The sequence below is a fragment of the Eptatretus burgeri genome, chromosome 17, assembly GCF_056783735.1.
Source record: "Eptatretus burgeri isolate ZD-2024b chromosome 17, Ebu_testis_v1, whole genome shotgun sequence".
In the NCBI taxonomy this organism is placed as follows: domain Eukaryota; kingdom Metazoa; phylum Chordata; class Myxini; order Myxiniformes; family Myxinidae; genus Eptatretus; species Eptatretus burgeri.
The window spans coordinates 26,303,030-26,324,769 of NC_140977.1; the positions used below are offsets into that span (position 1 = coordinate 26,303,030).

The following is a 21,740-nucleotide window of genomic DNA, read 5'->3' on the forward strand; positions in this document are numbered from 1 at the left end:
TCAATACATTTTAGTGCCTATCTCTAGTTCTCCTGAGAGCACGAGTCCCTTTATAGGTGATCTGAATGGCATGAACGGTCAATAACAGTTTGTTGACTGGAATCACATGTAGACCACACCAGACAGACTGCCTTTCTCTGAATGTTATTCATGAGCCATCTGAGTTTTTGTTCTTTTTAAATGAATCATCTTTGAGTAACATAGCAAGATGACCCTCTTCTTCAGAAGCTTAGAATCCATTTCATAATAATGAGCTGGCTTTGAGACTTCTGGGATGCCAGCGTAGTGTGCTCACCCCCTCAATCAGCACTAAATATGTCATATTTTAAATTTGAAAAAATACCTATAACTACAGTGTACAAACCTCAAAAGCACATTTTTATTTTGACCTTGAGGTCCTGCCATTGTGAAACATTTTGGGACTGTAATGTACAGGAAGTAAACATAAAAATGGAAACATCAATGTAAAGTCACTCAACAGGGCATTGGGCCACCATGCGCAGCAAGTACGGCCTGCATGCACCATGGCATAGAGTCCACCAGCATCTGGAATTCTGTAGGAGGGATGCAGCACCATTCTTCCACGAGAAAGTCAATCAGCTCACACCTGTTTGATGGAGGATGGAGGCGGAAAAATGTTGTCTCAGGAGTCATTCCAGAATATCCCATAAATGCTAGATTGGATTCAGATCTGGTGACTGAGAAGACCGTGACATATGGATAACATCAGTGTCATGCTTATCAAACCATTGGGTGACCACACGTGCTCTGTGGATGGGGGCATTGTCATTGTGAAAGACAACCCTCCCGGCAGGAAAGAAATGCTGCAACATGGGTGGTGAAGATGATCACTCAGTACCATTAAGTAGCCATTGGCATTGAGCTTCCCTTATAAGGGAATGACTGCACTCAAACCATGCCAGGAAAATGTGCCCCACAATATTACAGAACCATTAGACCCCTTCACTGTTGGAACCGAGCACTCAGGGTTATGGAGTTCTTTAGGTTGGTGCCGCACGTGCACTCGTTCGCTTGTCGAGAACACAGTGAAGAACGATTCACCTGACCATATCACATTTCTTCACTGCTCAGTAGTCCATTGCCTTTTTCAATATCCCTATTCGTTGACTCCCTGTGGTCAATGTCTGGGCATTTGTAGGAGAGTCACTTCTTGTGGACCCTTTTCTTATAAATGGTCACTGGACCCATGTCCAGGGGAGCCTTCCCTTTGTCCAGGCCCCACCCCTCCTCTGGTGCTTCTTGGTTTACCAACCATTGGGGTTTTTGGCCTTCTCGACAGAGGCGGAGCTGGATCCTTCATCTTCCCATGGTGGGGTCTCCTGAGTAGAGGCTGCTCCATCTGCCCCTGCCACTGGAGCAACCACCTGTCCTTTGGAAGGGTCCTTTGCCCTGAGGTCCATGAGCCCAGTGCTTGACGTAGCCACCTCCTGATCCATCCTCTCCCCCCCTCTTCCTTGCTCCCCTTCACCTCTTCCTTCTCTCTCTTCTTCTTCTCCTCTTTTCCTTCCTTCCTCTTCTCCATCCTCCTTCTGTCCCTCCTTACTGCGGTGGGGGAGGGTGACACGACAGGCACTAGCACCACCATAATTGGTCCCGAGGCAACACCCCTGCCCCTGCCCACAGACGTGTGCATCTTGCTCTCATAATTATGCAGGCAGGAGCAGAAGGTATGCCCGGGCAGGTGAACCACAGATGTTGCACTACACCTGGGAGATGCAATGTTCTCTTACAAGTCCCAGCTGGCCATACTGCAAGCAAAATTGTTCTTTGCTCCCAGAGACTAGGTGGCCCAGCCGTCCACATCTGCGGCATATTTTCGGCTGTCTTGCATAAAAAACAGCTTGCCTACGATCCAGCCTAATGATTATCCCATTTAGGATATGAGTCACCTTGCCATCCTCCTTGACCCGAAACATGACACGAAATTTCTGGTCTATATACTCAGACCATTTCAGATATACAGTACAGTGGTGGAGTCTTAACATCCACATATCTTGGCAACCAATACTTCACATCGTAATCTGTAATGCTCTCGTTGTCAAGGCAAACCATCACGGCGCTCTCATGGTCAGAGAGGGCCTCGACCGCCCAGTCAGCTAGAGACCCAGCTGAACGAGCAGTAGTCCACCTCACCCAAAACTCAGCAAGCCTTTCAGCAGACTGAAAGGATACATCAAAACCATGGGCCAAGGAGATGAAGCAATAGAAATCCTCAGCCTTGAATTCCAGTACGTCGAACAACACTGTCCGACCAAATACTTCACTCATCGGCATGGCTCCTTCCTCGGCAAACATGAACCTGATGCAGTTAATGGCTCCTGCTAGCCATTCTGGAGTCATGCGGAGGGCAGAGACAACATTAGGATCGAGGGTGTGTAAGGGGAGTGGTGGTGATGGGTCCACGCGAGGCTACCTTCCCGCCTGGTGGGCAAGGACCGCCAAACAGGAGGAAAGCTGGGGAAAATCAGGAAAGGAAAGACGAACAAAAGCACAGGACTAACAAGACAAAAAGTACAAGATAAACAAATAGAAGATATGAGGGAAAAGAAAATTGTGCAGAACAAGCACAACAGGCGAGCAAGCAGCTTGAGACAGGAACTCCAGGTGAGAGATTTCTCCTCTTGCAGCCGTACTAGCCATAATTATAGGCAACTAGGCATGTGCAGCAGTTTTATGCATGACCCTAAGCATGCTGGGATGGTATTTGTTCAATTAACACATGGGCCACACCTGCGTGGAAGCCGTTGTTTTTAATATACTTGGTGTCCCTCATTTACCCAGGTGTTTCCATGTTTTTTGTCCACGGCCTCTATGTGAGGGCTTCAATTCCATGAACGAGATACTCACAATAGACCGAGACTTTAAAAAAAAACAAAAAAAAAACACTATAACAATGGTCAAATATAATATCAAGATCCGGATATTCACCAAAATCGAATCAATTTATCCTCGTCACTCACCCAAAGTGTCCACCAAGTTTCGGCCGAATCCGTATCCAACTTTTTGGGATATCGTGCTATATATTGGTTTTTGGCTCCGTCTCTCAAAGGTGAAGAATCACTGAAAAATTCTAGTGTCCAGGTGTGGATCCGGATCTTCACCTAAATCTAACTAATTACTCCCTGTCACACACTGAACCTGTCCACCAAGTTTCATACGAATCCGTGCATAACTTTTTAAGATACCCTGCTCACAGGCAAACACAGACAAACGGACAAACAGACAAAGAGACAGGGGTAAAAACATAACTTCTGTCCACCTTAAGTGTCGTAGGTAATAAAAACATATTTATATATTTTCTCGTGAATTAAATGTTTGTAACAAAGTTGGGAAAAAAAAATATAAAAGGCCACATTTCTTGGACTATTGTGAGTGTCTCGTTCATAAGAGTTTTCCACACGGCGCATGTCTGATGTAAAATGAGCATTGTTTAGAGCTTATAGAATGCGCGTTCTAAGGAATTTACCTTTTGGTGAAAGGAGAACTATATTTGAGAAAGCAAACAGTGCCAAACGCTGGGATTTGAATTGCATTTTCATGTAATTTACACTTCATACATGCAAGTAGAATCTGCAACAAAACCATCAATTTGTTTTTGTATATCATCGCTCCATACAAGGATACGATGTGGGATGGGGGTCTACTGAATGCCCCACAGGTGTTACGAAGTAAAGATTACGCTGGACATGGTGCTCAACAAACTTCACAAAGATGCTCAAATGAGATACTTCAGCAATACCGTGCAGGTTGCGACCTATCTATGCAAGGTGGCGGTGATGGCAGTTAGTCATCTCGTAGAGTACATAAAAATCTTTAAAATGTCAGAAACCCGCAGAAATTATAGAAAAAAACCATTATAGAAAAATGAGGATATGATGTAAAAAAAAAAAAAGGAATAATACTACAACACCACTGCAGTAGTAAGGATTGTCCTTGAATGCACATAACTACCCTCCATCATGCGCAACAAAGCTCCTCCGCCACCTGTAGTTGAAAAGACCGTAAACCATGTATGACACTTTAGAATGATACGCTGCTGAGTGTAATGACTGCTAAGCATGACTTCAGCAAAAAATAGAATCTTGTGCTTTGCTGTGCAGGAGACCCTGGCGACTGCCTCTGCCGGACCGGTCCACGACCGGATGTGGACGATGGATTTCCTGGTCCTCCAGGGCCGCGGGGCCGGGCAGGAAATCCAGGATTTTCAGGCCTCAAGGGTCTGCCTGGTGACCGGGGCTTCCCTGGAATGCCTGGTGCCAGTGGATTTGGGGTACGATATTTGCTTCTTCTTCATGTGACCTACGATGTGTGATGGCTAGGAATCGTATCATCGAGATGTAAGGTGATTGCTGTAAAATGTAGAACCAAGGCCTTTTTTTTTTTGAAGCATGCATCACTACACTTATGATTATTTGGAGTAATTGGTGGCTGAGCCTTGCCTATGTAATCGTTTTTATTTGGCTGCGATGTGATTTTACACGTCGGATTGTCGTGGTTATTATTATTATCTACCCTTATATAAAACACAATGTGTATTGGGTTTCCGAAATAGGTGACCCTTATTGTCAGTAATTCTGTCTGTTTGTTTGGATGTTTGTTTGGATGTTTGTTCGTTTGGCATCAGCATAATTGGTAGTAAACGTGGGCGGATTTTGACCAAACTCGGGTGGTAGGTACATCTTATGACCTTGTGCTTTGGAAATTGTGATGGTTGCTAGGGACGTTTTGGTTCCCTAGCAACAACCAAAAAACCTTCAAAATCGGTACCGTTCACGCGAAATCAATTCCGAAAGCCATTGTCCCACGTAGGGTTATGAAATTTGGCACGAATGATCTCCAGGTGATGCTCTATCAAATACATTCCGTTTTTTGTGATATATGGAATACTTTACCCGCAGCACCCCCTACAATTAGGGTATGCGCAAAAATTGGCGAAAAATGAAGGCCCCTAGCGACCAGGTGAGTGCATCGATACGAATTAAACTTTGCAGGTTCATGGTACTCAATGAGTACTTCAACTTTGCCTCAGGACATATTGACCGATTTCGCTTAGGTCAGGGGTCAAAGGTCAATTAGTGCAAAAATCGATAATATGCGAGAGCTGGAGGTGCCTTCGCGCCAAATGCTACTCCTCCTCGGGTTATGTTCGGATGGTCATGAAAATTCACACTGATCGTCTGGAATACATTGTACGCAAAGGATCGAGCCGGATTTTCGATTTAGATCTTTGTTCACCCACAGCATCCCCTCGAATTTTGGGGATTTCCGATTTTAAACCGCATTTTCGGTACTTTTCATTCAAATGGATACCTAGTAGTTATCAATAGATGGAACTCTACTGTAGATGAGATTTGATATGCATAATCTTAAGGTGATTCCCTATCCACTATATGACATCCATTTTGCTCTATATCTTATAGTTTCCATGCTCAGCGACCCATCGCCACCTACCGGCTTGTCTGTGTATTTGTCTGTCCCCCTTAAAAAAGATGGTTTCAAGTAGGGGTTTAAAGGCCAATCTTTTAACATGACTGTGTGTTCACGATCGGTATTGTCTATTTTTGAGGATTAAAAAAAACACATAAAACATTTTCTTTTAAAGAGTAATTACATCTCTTTTATTGGAATTGTGGATGGTGACTTGCAAGCCGGGCATCAATGGCGGTGTACAGAAGTGTTTTTAAAAATAACAATAAATAGAAGGGAGGTGGTTGGGGTTCTTAGATGCTTTGAGGGATGCTTGTCTAGTGATGCCTGCTCATCTAATGTGATGGAGATGGATGCTCGCAAGGACCGGGAGGTGATGGGTGGGCGTCGGGTGAAGGCATCGACTGATGACCCACAAGGAGAGTTGAGGTGCACATGTAGCTTCTTAGTGTGGTGACTCCTTTCCCATGTAGACACGTATTATTCTGCAGGAGCATGCACCAGGGCAAGTGTTGAGGTGCATAAGATAGTGAAATCAGCTCTCCAGTTGTGGCCAGGTAGTCTGCGGATAAGGTTAACTCTATCAGCTGTTTTCCCTGCTCCTTTCTATGCATGCTGCTTGAAGGTCAGGTACCTGTCCATTTGCACCCCAAAGTATATGGACACAGGTCATGTATCGGCATGGCCAGAGAAGGGTGGACATTGTGATTGATGCTTGGGACACGAGTGGCCGTACTTCATATGGAGAGCAGGTACAGAGCACGGAACAAGAGCCTGAATAACTTACCCCTGGGGCTTGCTCTAGCTCTGGGATACCATGCTAACTGGCACATTAGCCACTCGTGCTCTTGCACTCTTCTCTGTAGGTGTGAGCACATTCAGCCAGAGAAACCTTTTATACGAAGTTGAGGCTTGTGGAAGAGGTAAAACAGAACAGAACAGAAAGAACATAGTTTAAAGGGGGTTGGTGGAATGGGGGGGGGGGGAGGTAGACACACTCACAGCAGTGTGGAGGACACAACACAGGGACGATTGGATGAATAATGGAACAGATGGGGGGAGATGCAGGGGATGAACAAGCTGGATACAAGTTTAAACACACAAGAAGGACTTGAAGAAGAGGAAAGGAAAATCGGAGATGAAACAGCAATGGAACAAAATATTTATTTCACGGCTGAGATTGAGGGCCACCAACCATTGTTTGGAGAGCAAAAGCAGCATTTCTAAGATACAGTGACCAGGTGGAAACTGAACTGATGGTCTGAGATCAAACCATTATAGAACAAGGACAAATGTGTCCAAGAGCCGCGTCCTAAAGGATTTATCTTCACCAGAAGAAGAAGAACAAGAACAAGAAGAAGACGAAGAAGAAGAAGAAGAAGAAGGGGGAAAAAACAACAACAACAACAACAACTTCCGATATTTCGTCACGTGCCTTGACGGAGCCAATAGCGAGACCCGTCCTGGACGATCATCGTTCATGACGAGAAAATCGTGTATTTACGAAATTACAATACATTAAATGGAATAATCTTTAAATAGTAACGTGAACTTTTCGAACTTTAAAGCAAAAGTCCGAATATGTTTAAAAGTTCATGATAGACGCTCTCAAAAGGCACCGTCTATGTGAGGATGTGTGCAGGTGTTTAGTATTTAAGGAGATCTGGATCCTGGATCTAAAAGAGCTGAGTCCTAAAGATTTTGTCTTCACAAGAAGGACAAGGACAAGGACAAGGACAAGGACAAGGACAAGGACAAGGACAATGACGAGCTCTCTTCGAGCTGTCAACTGTGATGATCAATTCCATGTGTTTTTTGACATAATTGGAGGTTAGAATGAAGAGGATGTGCTGTTGTGCCATTTTGTGTAATCCACTGACATTGGTTGATTTTGAAGTAGATCTTCTTCTTCTTCCTCTTCTTCTTCATGTGCATGAGCCCATGGCTGCTGGTTACATCATCAATTAAAGGTGCAGCTATGCCGCTGACGCATTGTCTCTATTACCAGTACACTGGTCCTTATTTTGCCGACCTCAGAAGGATGATAGGCTGTCATCCCCACCTGGTGTTAATTCAACGGTTGAGGGCTCAAACTCAGGAGCTTAAGATCCCAAGCCCCCACCATAACTGCTAAGCCAACACTCGGCTTTTTTTAAGTAAATGATAGGTGACCCAGAGAAAATTATTGGAGAAACAGCAAAAAGATGATATGCAAGAGTGGTAGAGCTGAATTTTAGGACACGGGCACCGATGTCATCTGGGTCCATTGTGGAGTCACAATCAAGAGTTGGCAGAAACATCTCACCTTTTCAGGTGAGGAGAGTGTCCAGGAGTGGTTGAGTGCAAGTGAATAGGATAGGTACAGGGAGCAAGGGGACGGGTATGCAAGATTTTGAAGCAAACACAGGATTGAGACATTCAGCCTTCTCATGGGCAGAATTGGATCTGATGCCATTTGAAGGAAGGAATGAAGAGCGACCATACGCCAGAGACAGACTTACTAAGGAGACACCAGGTTGTTGAGGAAGAAGACAGCTTTGAAAGTTCAGTCTTGAGGTTGACGATGTTATTTTCTGACTGTCCTGAGAGTGAACATACACTTATGTTGTGTCTCGTTTGGAATGACCTGAGATTGCCTTCAGTTGGATTTGCCTTCCATGAAGAGAAGGCAAGTTGTTTGAAGGCAACTGCCTTACCACTGGGTTCATTGTACCATGGATGGGAAGATGGGCATGATAGCTGCAGACAAGATGGGATACATCTATGCATGAGAGAAAGCAGGCTTTTCTTAGAACAATTCCCAGGTGGCATCATCGGTGGTGGTGGAGGTGGAATTGCAATCCTTGTCAGTTGGTGAAACCTAAAAACAAATTTAGTATTGCTCCACAGATGCTGCTAGTGAGCCGTTCATGGCACTTGAGAGTTGGTGTACGTCAAGGCCGGACCCTTCCAATCCTTTGTACAGCTGGAGAGACATGATGTGCGTCCTTTGTTTTTTGTGGCTCACTGATGCTGCAAACTTTTTGTGAGCCCGGTGGTGGCGCTCCATCCTGTTCATCGCTCTGACAATACCCAGTTCCGAGGTGGGACCTTTCCTTTATGAAAACATCGATGTGCCGTTGCTTCTGAAAGGCAGAAGCCATTGTGATTTGTGACCCGGTATGTTTGTAGCCCTCCTGAATGAGCCATTGAATGCCTCATCATCTCTCGATGATACCGTTCCAGTTCAATCAGGCATTTCCTTCATTTCATTGTTACCTTGTTGTCCTTACAGACCACTTTCTTGTGAAAATGGATGTGCCTACTTCAGGTTTGTATTGCACCGACCAGTTCTTAACTGACAGTTTGATTTTCTGCACAGCCCAAATTGATGCACCTCCATTTAGCCCGCTTAATACACCTTGCATTGAATGAAATACCGGACTGCCTGCAGCCTCTGTTTTAAATGCTGCTTGAGCATAAGTAATATTTTAAAAGGATTTTTTTTAAGGATTTGCCCTTCATTGGATCCAAAGAGATTTTGATTTGACGAAGGGCGAACACCCAAAACGTCAGCTTCATTTTTACCTCCCACAGCATGAGTTAACATACATTTGTCAACTTATACTTGATTTTAAAAAATTTGGTTGATGGACCGCCAACAAAGATCACCAGGAACCTTGGGAAATGTACCGGACTCGTATTCCTCCAAGGTAAGGTTCAACTTAGGATAAGATTAATGACGTTGATATAATAGGGTAATATCACTGTGCCATTTATAAAGTAAATATTTATTTTAACATTACCACATTCGGGCATTTTAATGTGCCATTTCTTAACTGCTCTGCAACTGGTCCAAACATCCAAGTACATTATCCAAACATCCATCCATCCATCCATCCAGAGTGTTAGTGCTGCCCAAGCAGTGTCCTTGGTTATCCAGCACAATCCTGGGCAGGTCACCACTCCAACACAGGACACCAGCAAGCTGGTACTCATTTTGCCAACCTCAGAAGGATGACAGGCAGAGTCAACCCCACCTGGTATTAATTCAACAGCCAAGTGGGATTTGAACTCAGGACCCTAGGGATCCCAAGCCCACCACCCGAACCATTAAGCCAACACTAGGCGTACATGATGCTATCTGACTTGATATTAATTATTAGCCCCCATTGGACTTAGTTCGAAACAGGGGCTTATGGATTTGTTCTCGATTTCCATATCCGTGCGTGCGTGTGTCCACAACCATATCTCGGACATGTGTGGACAGATTTATTTATTTATTTATTTTTTGCAGGTTGGCCTGCCAGGAGAAGTGGGTCTGAAAGGACCAAAAGGCAGTAAAGGAGAATCCTTTTTTGCAACTGATAAAGGTGCTGCACAATGCCACAGGAAAACCATGATGTGCCATCCCATCTGCCTTTGTTGAAGAATTATTGAAAGATTTTCCAGATTTCTGCAAATGGCAGATTTCTATTTGTTTTAACCTCACGTGCGCAAAGAGAAAAGCAGGGTTATTAAAGCAATTGGTTCACTTAGTCGGTCGGTCTGTCTGGCTAAAGACGTCAGTCGAGGATCGAGGAACTACTTCATTTTAATTGAATGTTATATTTTGAACACTGTAGAACATAAATCAGACAGAACATGAATCAGAACATGAACCTGTGGTTTAGCAGCATTTTGGCCCTGAATCTGGCAAATCATACGGAATCTAATTCCGAGCGAGCACGCACACAGAGGATTAAAGTTATAAAAAAAAATTTTTTAGTCTGTCTGACTGTCTGGCAGTCAAACAAGATTGAAAATAGGAGGGGGGCCATTTATCGGCTCTTGGATTCCTCCATCTCATGACCAATGTCCATTTCCCTGATGATGGAGAGAGCCAGCAGGACCTGATCTGTTTCAGCCAGTACCACTTAATGCATGTTCCACCCTGTTGGGCCTGTTGTGTATTGGGTTTTTTTTTCTGGCCTTCAGGATGAAGCTGCATCATTTTGTGGAGAACATCCATTAGCTTCGTCTTTAAAACAAGACAGAGGCAGCAACTAACTTCCAATGACATGACATAAATTGTTTACACCTGAGTATGGAACGTGTGCAACATATGAAGCTGTTTTGGGTCTAATTTGTCATTAGTTTGTGTTGGTCGTAAAGGAGTTTACAACCAGTTCTGAACAAAAAGTGTATTTCTGCTCAATACTACATTATCCTACCTGTCTGTGCACATGAGGTTGCCAAAGATCAATGTATAATTTGTAACTTTCTCTAAATATAATTTTTCTTTAAATTAAAAAGATGCTTGCATTGCCTTGTGCTTTTCTCATTCAAACTCTCTCCCATTTATCCACTTGTTTCCTAAACTGGACTTGTATATGTTTGCAGGATGTAAAGGAAAACCAGGAAATCCAGGGAACCGAGGTCCATCTGGCCCAGTAGGACAGCCAGGCAGAAATGGTGTTCCTGGGACTCCTGGTCTGAAAGGAACTCGCGTAAGCAAAATCTGACATCTTAGCTAGTCTTGCTTTAAAATATGCACAAGTTGCACAAAGATGTGCACAAAGATGTGCACAAAATGCACGAGTTGTAGAAAATACAAAATTAGATTATTTTTCAATATTATTATTTGTTCCAGGGTGATGCTGGTGTGGGCTACAGAGGAGACAAAGGATTCCCTGGTGCAGCAGGAACTCCAGGTCGCCCTGGCTTTCCTGGTGCTCCCGGTCAAGGCTTTCCTGGTGGGCCTGGCCAAAGAGGTTCACCCGGGGATGCTGGTTTCATGGGCATGCCAGGAACACCTGGTCCCAAAGGCATACCAGGTGTGGCCTTATACCTTGTCTGCACCATTGTACACCAGAGAATCAGACACCTCTTTGCATTCTATGGGATTGGTATTCACCAATCTTTTTTTGTTTACTTATTGTGTTATTGTTATTCAATTTTTCTTTTATCATTATACATGTTTAGATATTTATGGACAAAGCCAATTTATGCATCAGAGCACTTTTAGACCAAATGCAGCTGAACACCGCAAGACCGACTACAGCAGAAGATTACAGGACTGAATGCAGCTGCTATTGGACCGAATGTATCAGAATGGAATTTCACTGAATGCAGCCAAATACCCATGAGACCAATAGCATACGAATAGTGTTGCTGTGTGACTTCCTCAAATTCATTTTGATGGATGTTTATCTTAGCAGGAGAGTCTACTCATACTGCAACTTCTTTGAATCTGGAATGGCGATGATCGGTTTGAATCTGGAGAGGCAATGTTCCGTTACAATTCCAATCTCAATTGTTTGCTGCTATGAAATGTATACGGAGTCATTTTATCCCAAATATGCAAGCTTACATGTCTGGGTAAAGAATTTTAACATTAACTCTGATGATTCCTGGATGAACTGCTCTGATATCCTGCTTTGCTCTTGAAGCTTCCCCTTTTGCTTTTGCTGCATTTGGAGCAATCAACCAGTTGCTCTATCATGGATTTTAACAAGAATACGTTTGTATTAAGGCTTTTGAACTAAAACTCTGTCACTGGAGGGTTCACTGGAGGTAATAGCATCGATTAGTAATGGAATTTATTTGGCTCTTTACCAACAATACATGGTTAACCCTTTGAACCCTGAACCCTGAGCTCTTAGGACTTTCGCCCCCCCCCTCCCTACCCCAACCTGGGCTCCCTCGAGAAAAATCCAGCCGCTCAGCTATATGGAGGTTTGAATAGCGGCTGGTAAAATGGCCGCTAGGGTTCAAAGGGTTAAAAAAGAAGCTTTTTTGGTGCACTTTGGTAAGCCCTTGAAGCTACAGATATAATTATTTATCATTGCTAATCTGCCTTTCATTTACTATCGTCTGAGGTCTGCTTCTTCTGCCTGCTGGTTTGAACAGCCAAGTTTCCTTTTCGTAGATTCACTTCTTCTTTTTTTTCTTTTTAGGCATATTGATTTTCATTGTCACCAATTTGTTTTGTTCTTTTCCATTTGCTTGCTCGTTTTTTCTTTGGCTGCCTCGTACTTTCTACTGCCTGACTATAGGCGAACCCAGCTGCTGTCCCTGCAAAGGAATGGGCGCTAATGAAGCGCAGGGGTCGAAGGGAGGTGAGGGATGGAGGCTGGTAATGTGTTTGAAGGAGAAAACAATCCAATGTCCCTCCACGTGCTTTGCTGGAAAGGTCTCCAGATCATACCACTGCCTCGGAAGGAGAACGTTTTGCTTTCTGTTATTCTAATAATTTCCCTGTAAATTTCTTGGCAGAAAAATTTTGGGGAAAAATGGTTTTCGAACTGGAAATTGAACGGAAATTATATATTTTGTGTAATTCTATCATTTATTTTTGGGGTAAATCATAACTGAACTCGACGAGAAACGTATCATGGATTTTTTTTCAGCAATAAATGTAATTATGTTCACATTTCCTCCTAATTGCTAAATACAGCTTCACAAAGCAAAACTCTTCTTGTTTTGGCTGGTGGGTCAAGCTTCCACAAAGCTCTGTACATCACCCATCAAGGTCCATGGAAACCATGTCATGAAACCATGTCAGGCACATTCATTTTTGGTCAGAATACAAAAAAAAACCCCGAATCTTTCATAAGATGCACATTTATGCCTCGATCTGGCAAATATTTAACAATAATTTATTGGAGATTTGCTGAGCCAGTTATTCCCGGCCTCAGTCTTCCTTAGGGACGAGACCGGATTTGTAAATGTGCCTGACACGGTTTGTCAAAACGACTGTGCGTGCTCAGTTCATCGGCACCGGACATCTACGCATCGGCACCAAAAGTTTTTTTTTTTTTTCCATTTCCATCCTCATCTCTCAATGTTTCTGAGGAACAAATGTCTGTTTGAATCCGTCCATAATGTTCAAACCATTTCCACATCCATTTCTCACTGTGCTGGGGAGTGCTGTTTAAATGCAGCCATTCCGTGCGACCATCTCAACACGTAAATTGTATCAACCTATTATTTTGCTCAAGGCCCGGGCTGTTCCACTGACTCCATTAATATGGTCATTCAGAAAACATTTTGAGTTTTGTTCTTGTGGGATATAAAACTTTTCAACTCAAAATCACATGACCTTTGGTAAATTATTGGCTTAACGGTTGTTTCAACCAATTGGGATCGAAGGATGTTAAGGCATTGATCCTTATTCTCTACTACTGCACACATGAAAACTAAATATTAATGAAAGGGGAACAATTAATCTCCAATTGTGTTTCTTGAAACGCATATAAATATTTGTTACTTTCTTTAAAGTTTTGATCATCCAAACTTTTCTCGATTAAAAAGGACACAACTTGTTTCGACCTACACCTGCCCCCTCCATTGTCCCTGGCATACTCATTTAGGGTTTCACAATAAGGAAAGCCCGGGCCGATATGACACGTGATTCCCTCTTAATCTGTTCATTATCCTTCCGTATCTTTTCTACTCCACTCCCATTCTCTCCTTCAATTCCCACAGGTGACACGTGTGCGAAGAAAACGCATGGTCCACCTGGTCCCCCAGGCCCTGCTGGTTACCCGGGTAAGTAGATGGAACTTTCTCATGCTTTGACCTGTTTGGCATTGCCATCTGAACTCATGACTCATGATGCTGGTAACCCAGTTCGTCATCATTATTTAGTATGCAGCGCATTGCTGCTGGCTTGCATCTTGCTGGGGCCACTGCTGTGCTACTGATACATTAGGTTAGCAGAGGAATTTCTAATTTGTTCATGGTGCCGACGATAGCTCGCCTACTCTTCGTGAAGGATGACATTTAATCTTTATCAGATGGAACACCAAGCCTAACGTCCGTCTGAGGGACGGCACCCACATATCAATGCCTCACATTGTTTGCAAAACACCAGCATGACCGTTTATAGCTGGGTCAAGATTCGAACCCAGGCTAGATAGAGTGTGCTTACCTATAGACTGCCCTGCCATGCTGTGAAACCCAGGTTTAAATCCCATGTACTATCAGCTTGTCCATTATTACCCGGTGTGTGAAGCGAAAAGCGGGGTTAAGCAATTAGTTCACTCTGTCTGTCTCTCTTCACATGTCAGTTGATGATCGAGGAAATACTTCATCTCAATTAAATTTTCTATTTTGAACACTGTGGAACACAAATCGGAACATGATCCTGCTGTTTAGTAGTACTTTGGCTCTGAATTTGGCAAATTGTACGGAATCTCATCCCGAGTGCACATGTGCACAGAGGAGTGAGGAATTTTTTTCACTGTCTGTCTGTCTGTCTGTCTGGCAGTCAAACAAATTGAAAATAATTCCTAACAGGAAACTTACTGTTTTTAGCGATGTCATAAAGGACACAAACAACAGGCACAAAGAACTAATGTAACGTGTTCAATAAGGTGCTGAAAAAGACGATCCATTAAAGGCGGTAAACTTCCAAATAAAAGTATTTTCCAACAGACTTTAAAACTTATTGAATTTTACTGTAAACTTGAACACTATAAAACACAAATCATGTTGTTGGCACTTCTGAAAACCTCCAGTTGAGCAGTACTTGGACAAAACATGATGCCATTTTAACGCTGTTTCAGTTATCGCCCTTAAAGATAAAATGGAACGCAACAGGTCGTCGTGCCTTAGTTGAAAGTAAGATGTACAGGTCAAATTTTTGACTGGTGTTGGCTTAATGGTTATGGTGGTGGGCTTGGAATCCTGGGATGCTGAGTTCAAATCCCCCTCAACTGTTAAATAAATACCAGGTGGGGTTGACTCTGCCTGTCATCCTTCCGAGGTTGGCAAAATGAGTGCCAGCATGCTGGTATCCTGTGCTGGAGTGGTGACCCATCCAGGGTTGTGCCCAATAGCCAAGGAGACTGCTTAGGCACCACCAACGCTCTGCACAGAGTATGGTCCCGATGGATGGATGGATGGATGGATAGATGGGTCAAAATTGTTGACAAATTGCATCAAGAAGTCTTGTTAACGTGCGTTAAAGAGCAACCGCTTGCCAGACATTAAGTTGATCAGCCGAGAAGGCGACAAGTGCTTTGAAATTGAAGATAGCCTGTCCACAATCTGATACTGAACCGCACATTTGAGGTTTTGATAGACAAGCCAATATGAAACTTGAAGAAGCTGTTCACAGAACATCACTGGAAGTGCATTGTGTGGAGGGATGAATAGCAATGCACATTGTTTGCATCCGATGTGTGAGTTTGGATTTGGCATCAACGCGGTGAAAGCATTCTCTGAAATTTAAATCCAACAACGAAAGGTGGAGAGTGAACCGTTTGATGACACGGACTGGGTACTTTGGTTATGCCTCATCCTGGGGATAACAGGAATGGAAAGGGAACAATGAATGCTTCATCAGACTTGTGGAATTCTGGAACATGCTGCACTTCAGGATTTGATATGAGGCTTTTACATCTACCACAATGACTGACAAGACACCTTTCCACAATGCTGTATGTATGAAGAATTGCATCAAGGACAACGATGTTGAAATATACAGTGACTTCAACCCGATGTATGATGTTTTGGAATGTGGCCAGGGGACTAGAATCAGAAGAGCACAATCCGACACTGAACCTACACTTGCTGTGAAGAAGGATTGAGTGTAATTGTTACTGTGGATAACAACCTGAGCATTTGGTTCAGTATCAGTGACAGTGACCCTGTATTTTAAATAGAATGAGTGGTTATCTCCACTAATAAAAGTCAATGCGTGTGTGTGTGTGTGCATCAATGTGTGTCTCCTCCATAACTCCAAAACCAAGAAACCAAGCAGCCTGAATCTTTGCACGTACACTAAGGGAACTGCAAAGAAGTGTAGGAGTGAAAATTGGTATTTGGGTTAATTAAAACACCCCTTTTGAACATAATTAATGGCCTTATTTAATTATATCCTTCATCAGGTGGCATCCTCAGCTGCCTCACTCTATATGGGGTCTTAAGGCGTTTCCTGGGTTACCTTGCTGGGGTCTGAAGCCGCCATGTTTTTTGGCCTGCTCAACCTTACCCTGACTTGGAACAGGCCACAACGATTTCCTAACGATAAAATTTTTTTTTCCAGTTTCCTCACTCATATTATCGAATGCCTGCTCATCATCGCTATGAATTGCTGAGTACATTGCAATGCTTATAAACGCCTGGAGACGCCAGTGTTCTTGGCTTCATTTCATTTCTGCACATGCGATCACCACAAGTATCTCTTCAACTTAACAAAATTACAAAATTTAAGCTCCAAATTTTAACTTAGCAGCAGTTCTAACCGCTAAAAAAACAAACAAAAAAAAAACTGGTCATTTGTCTATTTCGGACATAGTTTGGGCATTTCTGGGTTTATGGGTTTATATGACCGACGGCAATGGGTAATCGCTTGCCAAACCAGGCATTCCATTGGAGTGCTTGCTTGAGTGCTTAAGCCACTTGGCAAGTGCTCACCAAGCTGCTGGTTGTTCGTTTCAAAACCACTACAAGTAAGATCTGCCACTTCACTGATGGAAATAACAATCTTTGCGTAATTGCTAAATAAATGACAAAATAAAAAAAATCAATAAAAACTAACATTGAAATTTATTTTTTTCTTCTGTTCAGATGATTATATTTAGTGAAGAAAAGATTAAGGAATGTGCAGAAAGTGGAACTTCAATTGGCTCAATGCCGTGCTCTCGAACCTGCTTTTACAACCAATGACGATAGATGCGACAGGGGTCCTCTTCTTGGCAATTATGTACACACTTTGCTTTTCCCTGTTTTGTGCACTCTGCTTTCATCAGAAAATATTGATATAAATACACTAATAGTTTCTGCCATACATTAATAGTCGGCAGTGGCTCCAAACGAAGAGACATGTCAACAGCACACACGAAGATCGGATGTGGCGGGGCTTTTGGTGTGCCTGCACGTGAGCAGGTTGGAAAAATGCGTATGGGTTGGGGGGGGGCATGCATGCGGGCAGGCCTTTACCAGGTAGATAGCGTAGGTTTTATTTTTTAAATGCTCCCTCCTGGTTTTACTTGGAACATGGCGGTTAACAATAAAACGTTGCTGTTTGGGCATGTTTTATCACAATGGCAATGCCCTGGTACACTGCCTACACTCCCCTCATGCTTCCTTCCCCTGCCCTTACACTGCCTTCCCTTCACCTTACGCAGCCTGCCCTCCCCTCACACTGCTTTACCCTCCCCTCACACTGCCTTCCCATTCCCTCCCTCTCACACTGCCTCCCCTTTCCTTAATACAATTTCCTCCCCCCCCTTGCTACCCCTACACACACACACACACACACACACACACACACACACACACACACACACACACACACACACACACACACACATACACACACACACACACACACAGACACACGCACTGCCTCCGCCCTCTCATGCTTCCCTCCCCTCACGCTGCCTCCACTTTCCCCCCATGCTGCCTTCCTCCCCCCTCATGCTGCCTTCCATCCTCATGCTGCCTCTCCCCCCTCCCTCAGGTTGCCTCCCTCCCCCTCTCATGCTTTCTTCCTCCCCTTGCACTGCCTTCCCCTCCACTCACACTACCTTCCCTTGCCTCCCCTCACGCTATCCTCCTCCCAAATCCCCTCCCCCACAACACAACTTCCAGAGGTCAAGGAGAAGAAGGGTGGTCAAAGAATGTGTGAATTGGACAAATGAAAGCTTTTTTTTGGGCAGTTTGTCCCCCCCCCACCCCCCCGGCTTTCCCTCAAGTCCCCCTATCAAACGCATGTCCAGAACACCCCCTTCCCCTCCCCACTACCCTATCTACCCCCATCATCCTCCATCCCTCCTCTCCCTTCTCTCTCCCTCCCTCCCTCCCCTCCCTCTTGCTCTCCCCATCCCCCTTAATACTCCTATCAGCAAAGCGATGGTTGTATTTACGAGTTAATTAATAATTTTGCACATTCTTTACTGTCCCACTACTTTTGGTAATGTTGTACAGACACATCAATTTCACAAAATCGTATAGCACAGTTACCTTTTTGCTCATATGAACAATAATATTTCTCTTGAGAAGGTATCAGTTGATTATATGAGAAACTATTGGAGAACAATAACAAGAGATGTTGAAGTAGTGTCCACCTGTCATCTGCAGGACCTAAAGGCTTGCCAGGCATCCCAGGAGATGACGGACAGCCTGGGTTTTCAGGAGCTAAGGGCGAGCGTGGGGATCCTGGTGCTGCTGGTCCTCATGTCTTACCAGGTCTGCTTGGAAATGAGGACTGCTTTTGGTCTCTCGCTCTCAAGCTTGAATGTTTGGACACTTATTGGTGAATCGTACTGTGTCTGCATCTAATACATTATTGGAATGATACATCTGGAATATCACAACCATATATACCTGCTTAGACTGCAAGAGAATCGGAAGTGGTGCAAAATATTTCGGAGAGGGGTTTGGAGGTATGCCTCACTTGTTGAATAAACAATTCAGTAAAATTGAAAAGGCAACTTGAACAAACACGATGCTTGCTTTGGAAACAAAATGTAGCCTCATGCAAGAGCATAATGATGAAACGAGGGTACAATGAACAGTTAGACACAGCAAGCAAGGGGATGAACGAACGGGAAGAGAAGAGGGGAGAAAACACAGGAACCTGCATGTAAGTGGGTTTGGTTAGGCAGGGTTAAAGGGGGTAGAAAAGATCATGGTTATGGATTGGAGGCAGCATGAGATGATAGTGCACCGTTTGCTTGAAGCCGGAGAAGAAAGAGGGATCGAACCAGCTCTGGAAGGTGGTTTAACAAATGGGAATAAAGAGGAATAAAACAGTGAAGGTGTGCAGTAAATCTGGATTTTTGGAGTTTAATCAGGAAGGAGTTACTGGACGAAGGTGTGGGCCACAAAGTATCTGGGGAGGTCCGGTGACTGAGAGAGCAGAGCAAGATGGACCGAAAGTGAGATCTTTAAAAATAGAGGCCAGAGTAACATGCTTTGTTCTGGCTTTGAAAATGTGACAATCGGTCAATGCCAGCTGAATTGTGACTGCCTATAAATTCGAACATTTCTTCCTGAAAGTCTTACCATGATGAGAAACTCTCAGTAATATAAAGCCATGCATAACTGGAACTATGCCTTACATTTCCAGGTTTCCCAGGGATAATTGGAGATCCAGGAAGTCCAGGATTCCGTGGAAGTGATGGAGCTTCAGGAGAGCCAGGACGTCCAGGAAGTCCAGGGATCCCGGGAGCGAAGGGTGATCCAGGCGAAGTGACATTTTCGTCCATCGGACCTCCTGGAGAGCAAGGTCGCCCTGGATTTCCTGGAGCCAAAGGAAAACCTGGAGTGCCGGGATTGCCAGGACGGAGAGGTATATTATCCAGCAATGAAATATTTTAAAATGTAGCATAAAATATAAGTGTGGGGGGTAACATAGGCTATGTGGCCACGGCCTCACGCAGGGGTGTGTGGGGGGCCAGGGTAATGGGGGTGGGGTGTCAATTATCGATGTTAATGTCTACATTGTAGTGCCACCTAGTGGTGGCAGAGGGTATTACAATGTCGTTTTTTTAATCCGGACAGTGCTGAGGTGAAAGCACACCACACTGGTAAATTTGTCTTCCTTCCCTTCAACAGTCAGGTCAGGTCAGATTAGATCTGTGACTTGATGCAGGTACCATCTAAACCTGTCCTAACCTGTTTCATGGTCGGGTTGTTGGCGACTAAACCATCTCCCCCACCAAGTTTCTTCGTGAGGAGAGTGCATGATACGGACTCCCAGCAGGATGAAGAACAAAACCTGTCAAAGGGCGGAGGAGCTCCTTGTGAGCCAACGGCCATCCATATCTCATGCCCAACTGTTTATGTGGACGTCCTCCTGCAGTTGGGTTACTTTTTATGAGGAGGTTGGTGGCAGGATTTGCACTCAGGCCACCGTAAAACCCTTCATTCCGCAAAACATTCCAAAAGCATAAAAAAAATTCTGAAAACCCACTCCGTGGGAGTACCTCCTGTGCAGCTTCCCTTCGCAGGGCAGCTCAACGGATGACGGGATTGGGGCAAAGCCTTCGGGACCCCCAATCTTTGATGATAGGAGGGAAACCACTGGGTAACATTCCCGGGTCAGATTGCGGGAGAGTGTGTCGGAGTGGTGCTGAGGTGTCGTTCATCAGACGGCGGTCTCCTTGGGTTAACCTGAGGCGATCCTTTCTGGTGGGTGCCTGGAATGTCCTATCCCTAAGAGAGGATGATCACCTGTCTCTGTTATCATCTGAGCTCAATCGTTTGGACAACGATATTGCAGCTCTCTCTGAGGTTCGGAGACCGAATTGTGGCAAGATCATGGTGGGTGGTTACACCTACGATTGGTCTGGTCGTTCTGTTGGTTACCATACCCAAGGAGTTGCTGTAGCTGTGTCCAATAAGCTGACACCAATGATAACTGAGGTAACACCGGTCAACGAGCGTATTATGAGACTAAGGATTTGTCACTCCTTTGGTGTCATTTCCCTGGTCTCTGTCTATACTCCAACTGAGGCGAGTGATCTCACCATGAATGACACATTCTACGATACGCTCGAGTCTGTGGTTGATCAGTGCCCCAGGCGAGATACTCTTATAGTCTTGAGGGATTTCAATGCATCGACTGGAACAGTTTGGGATGGTTAGGAGACGTGTGTTGGTCCCCATGGGTCTGGAACTGTGAACCAGAATAGCACTAAGTTCCTTAACTTTGCAAGAAGTTCATGGTTGGTTCATGGTTTCAGTGCCCACAGGTTCATCACTAGACTTGGTATTCCAACGTTGGCGGTGTGGCAAAGGAGACTGACCATGTGCTCGTTGATGGTCGCTGGAGGATGATCCAGAACTGCAGGGTCTACCGAAGTGATTAGTTCCTCAATACTGACCATAGGATTTTTGTGGCAACTCTGAAATTGCAGTTTAAATCCAGGAGAATGGTACCATCCCAGCCCGGGCTGGATGTTGGCAAGCTCAAGGATGAGAGGTCAGCTGCGAAGTTTGCAAACAGGCTGAGTAGAGATTTTGGGGGTCTGGGTGCTTTGGGGGATCCTGAAGAGTTGTAGAGTGTCTTCATGACCACCATCCTTGATGTTGCCGATAGATGTCTTGGAACTCACCGCAAGGCGAAGAAGAATTTTGTCTCTCAAGGGACACTAGATACCATTGACCAGAGTCACAGGGCCAGGCTGAATGGCAGAGCTGAGCTGTTCAGAGAGCTATGGCATACAGCTGTACGTGTACCAAGGGTGGACAAGGAGGCCTATGTGCGAGGAATCTGTGAGGGGGTAGAGCATCACCTGTGGACAGGTGATTCTCGTCCCGCTTACAGGGGAATCCGCGCATTGCATTCCTCCATGCCCGTCCCTTGGTGTACT

General features: G+C 44.4%; 1 protein-coding gene across 2 annotated transcripts in view; it reads left to right on the plus strand.

Moving 5' to 3' along the window:
- Nucleotides 1-21,740, plus strand: part of LOC147009592 (uncharacterized) — a 270,091-nt gene that overhangs the window by 184,544 nt on the left and 63,807 nt on the right. The window contains exons 21-28 of one of the 2 annotated variants that reach the window (XM_085862391.1): nt 4,122-4,291; nt 9,725-9,800; nt 10,810-10,916; nt 11,060-11,243; nt 12,465-12,527; nt 13,897-13,959; nt 18,502-18,609; nt 19,493-19,714. In XM_085862391.1, the coding sequence (XP_085718517.1) occupies nt 4,122-4,291; nt 9,725-9,800; nt 10,810-10,916; nt 11,060-11,243; nt 12,465-12,527; nt 13,897-13,959; nt 18,502-18,609; nt 19,493-19,714 (993 nt within the window). The remainder of the gene's footprint in view (nt 1-4,121; nt 4,292-9,724; nt 9,801-10,809; nt 10,917-11,059; nt 11,244-12,464; nt 12,528-13,896; nt 13,960-18,501; nt 18,610-19,492; nt 19,715-21,740) is intronic. The other variant, XM_085862392.1, reaches the window with a different exon arrangement.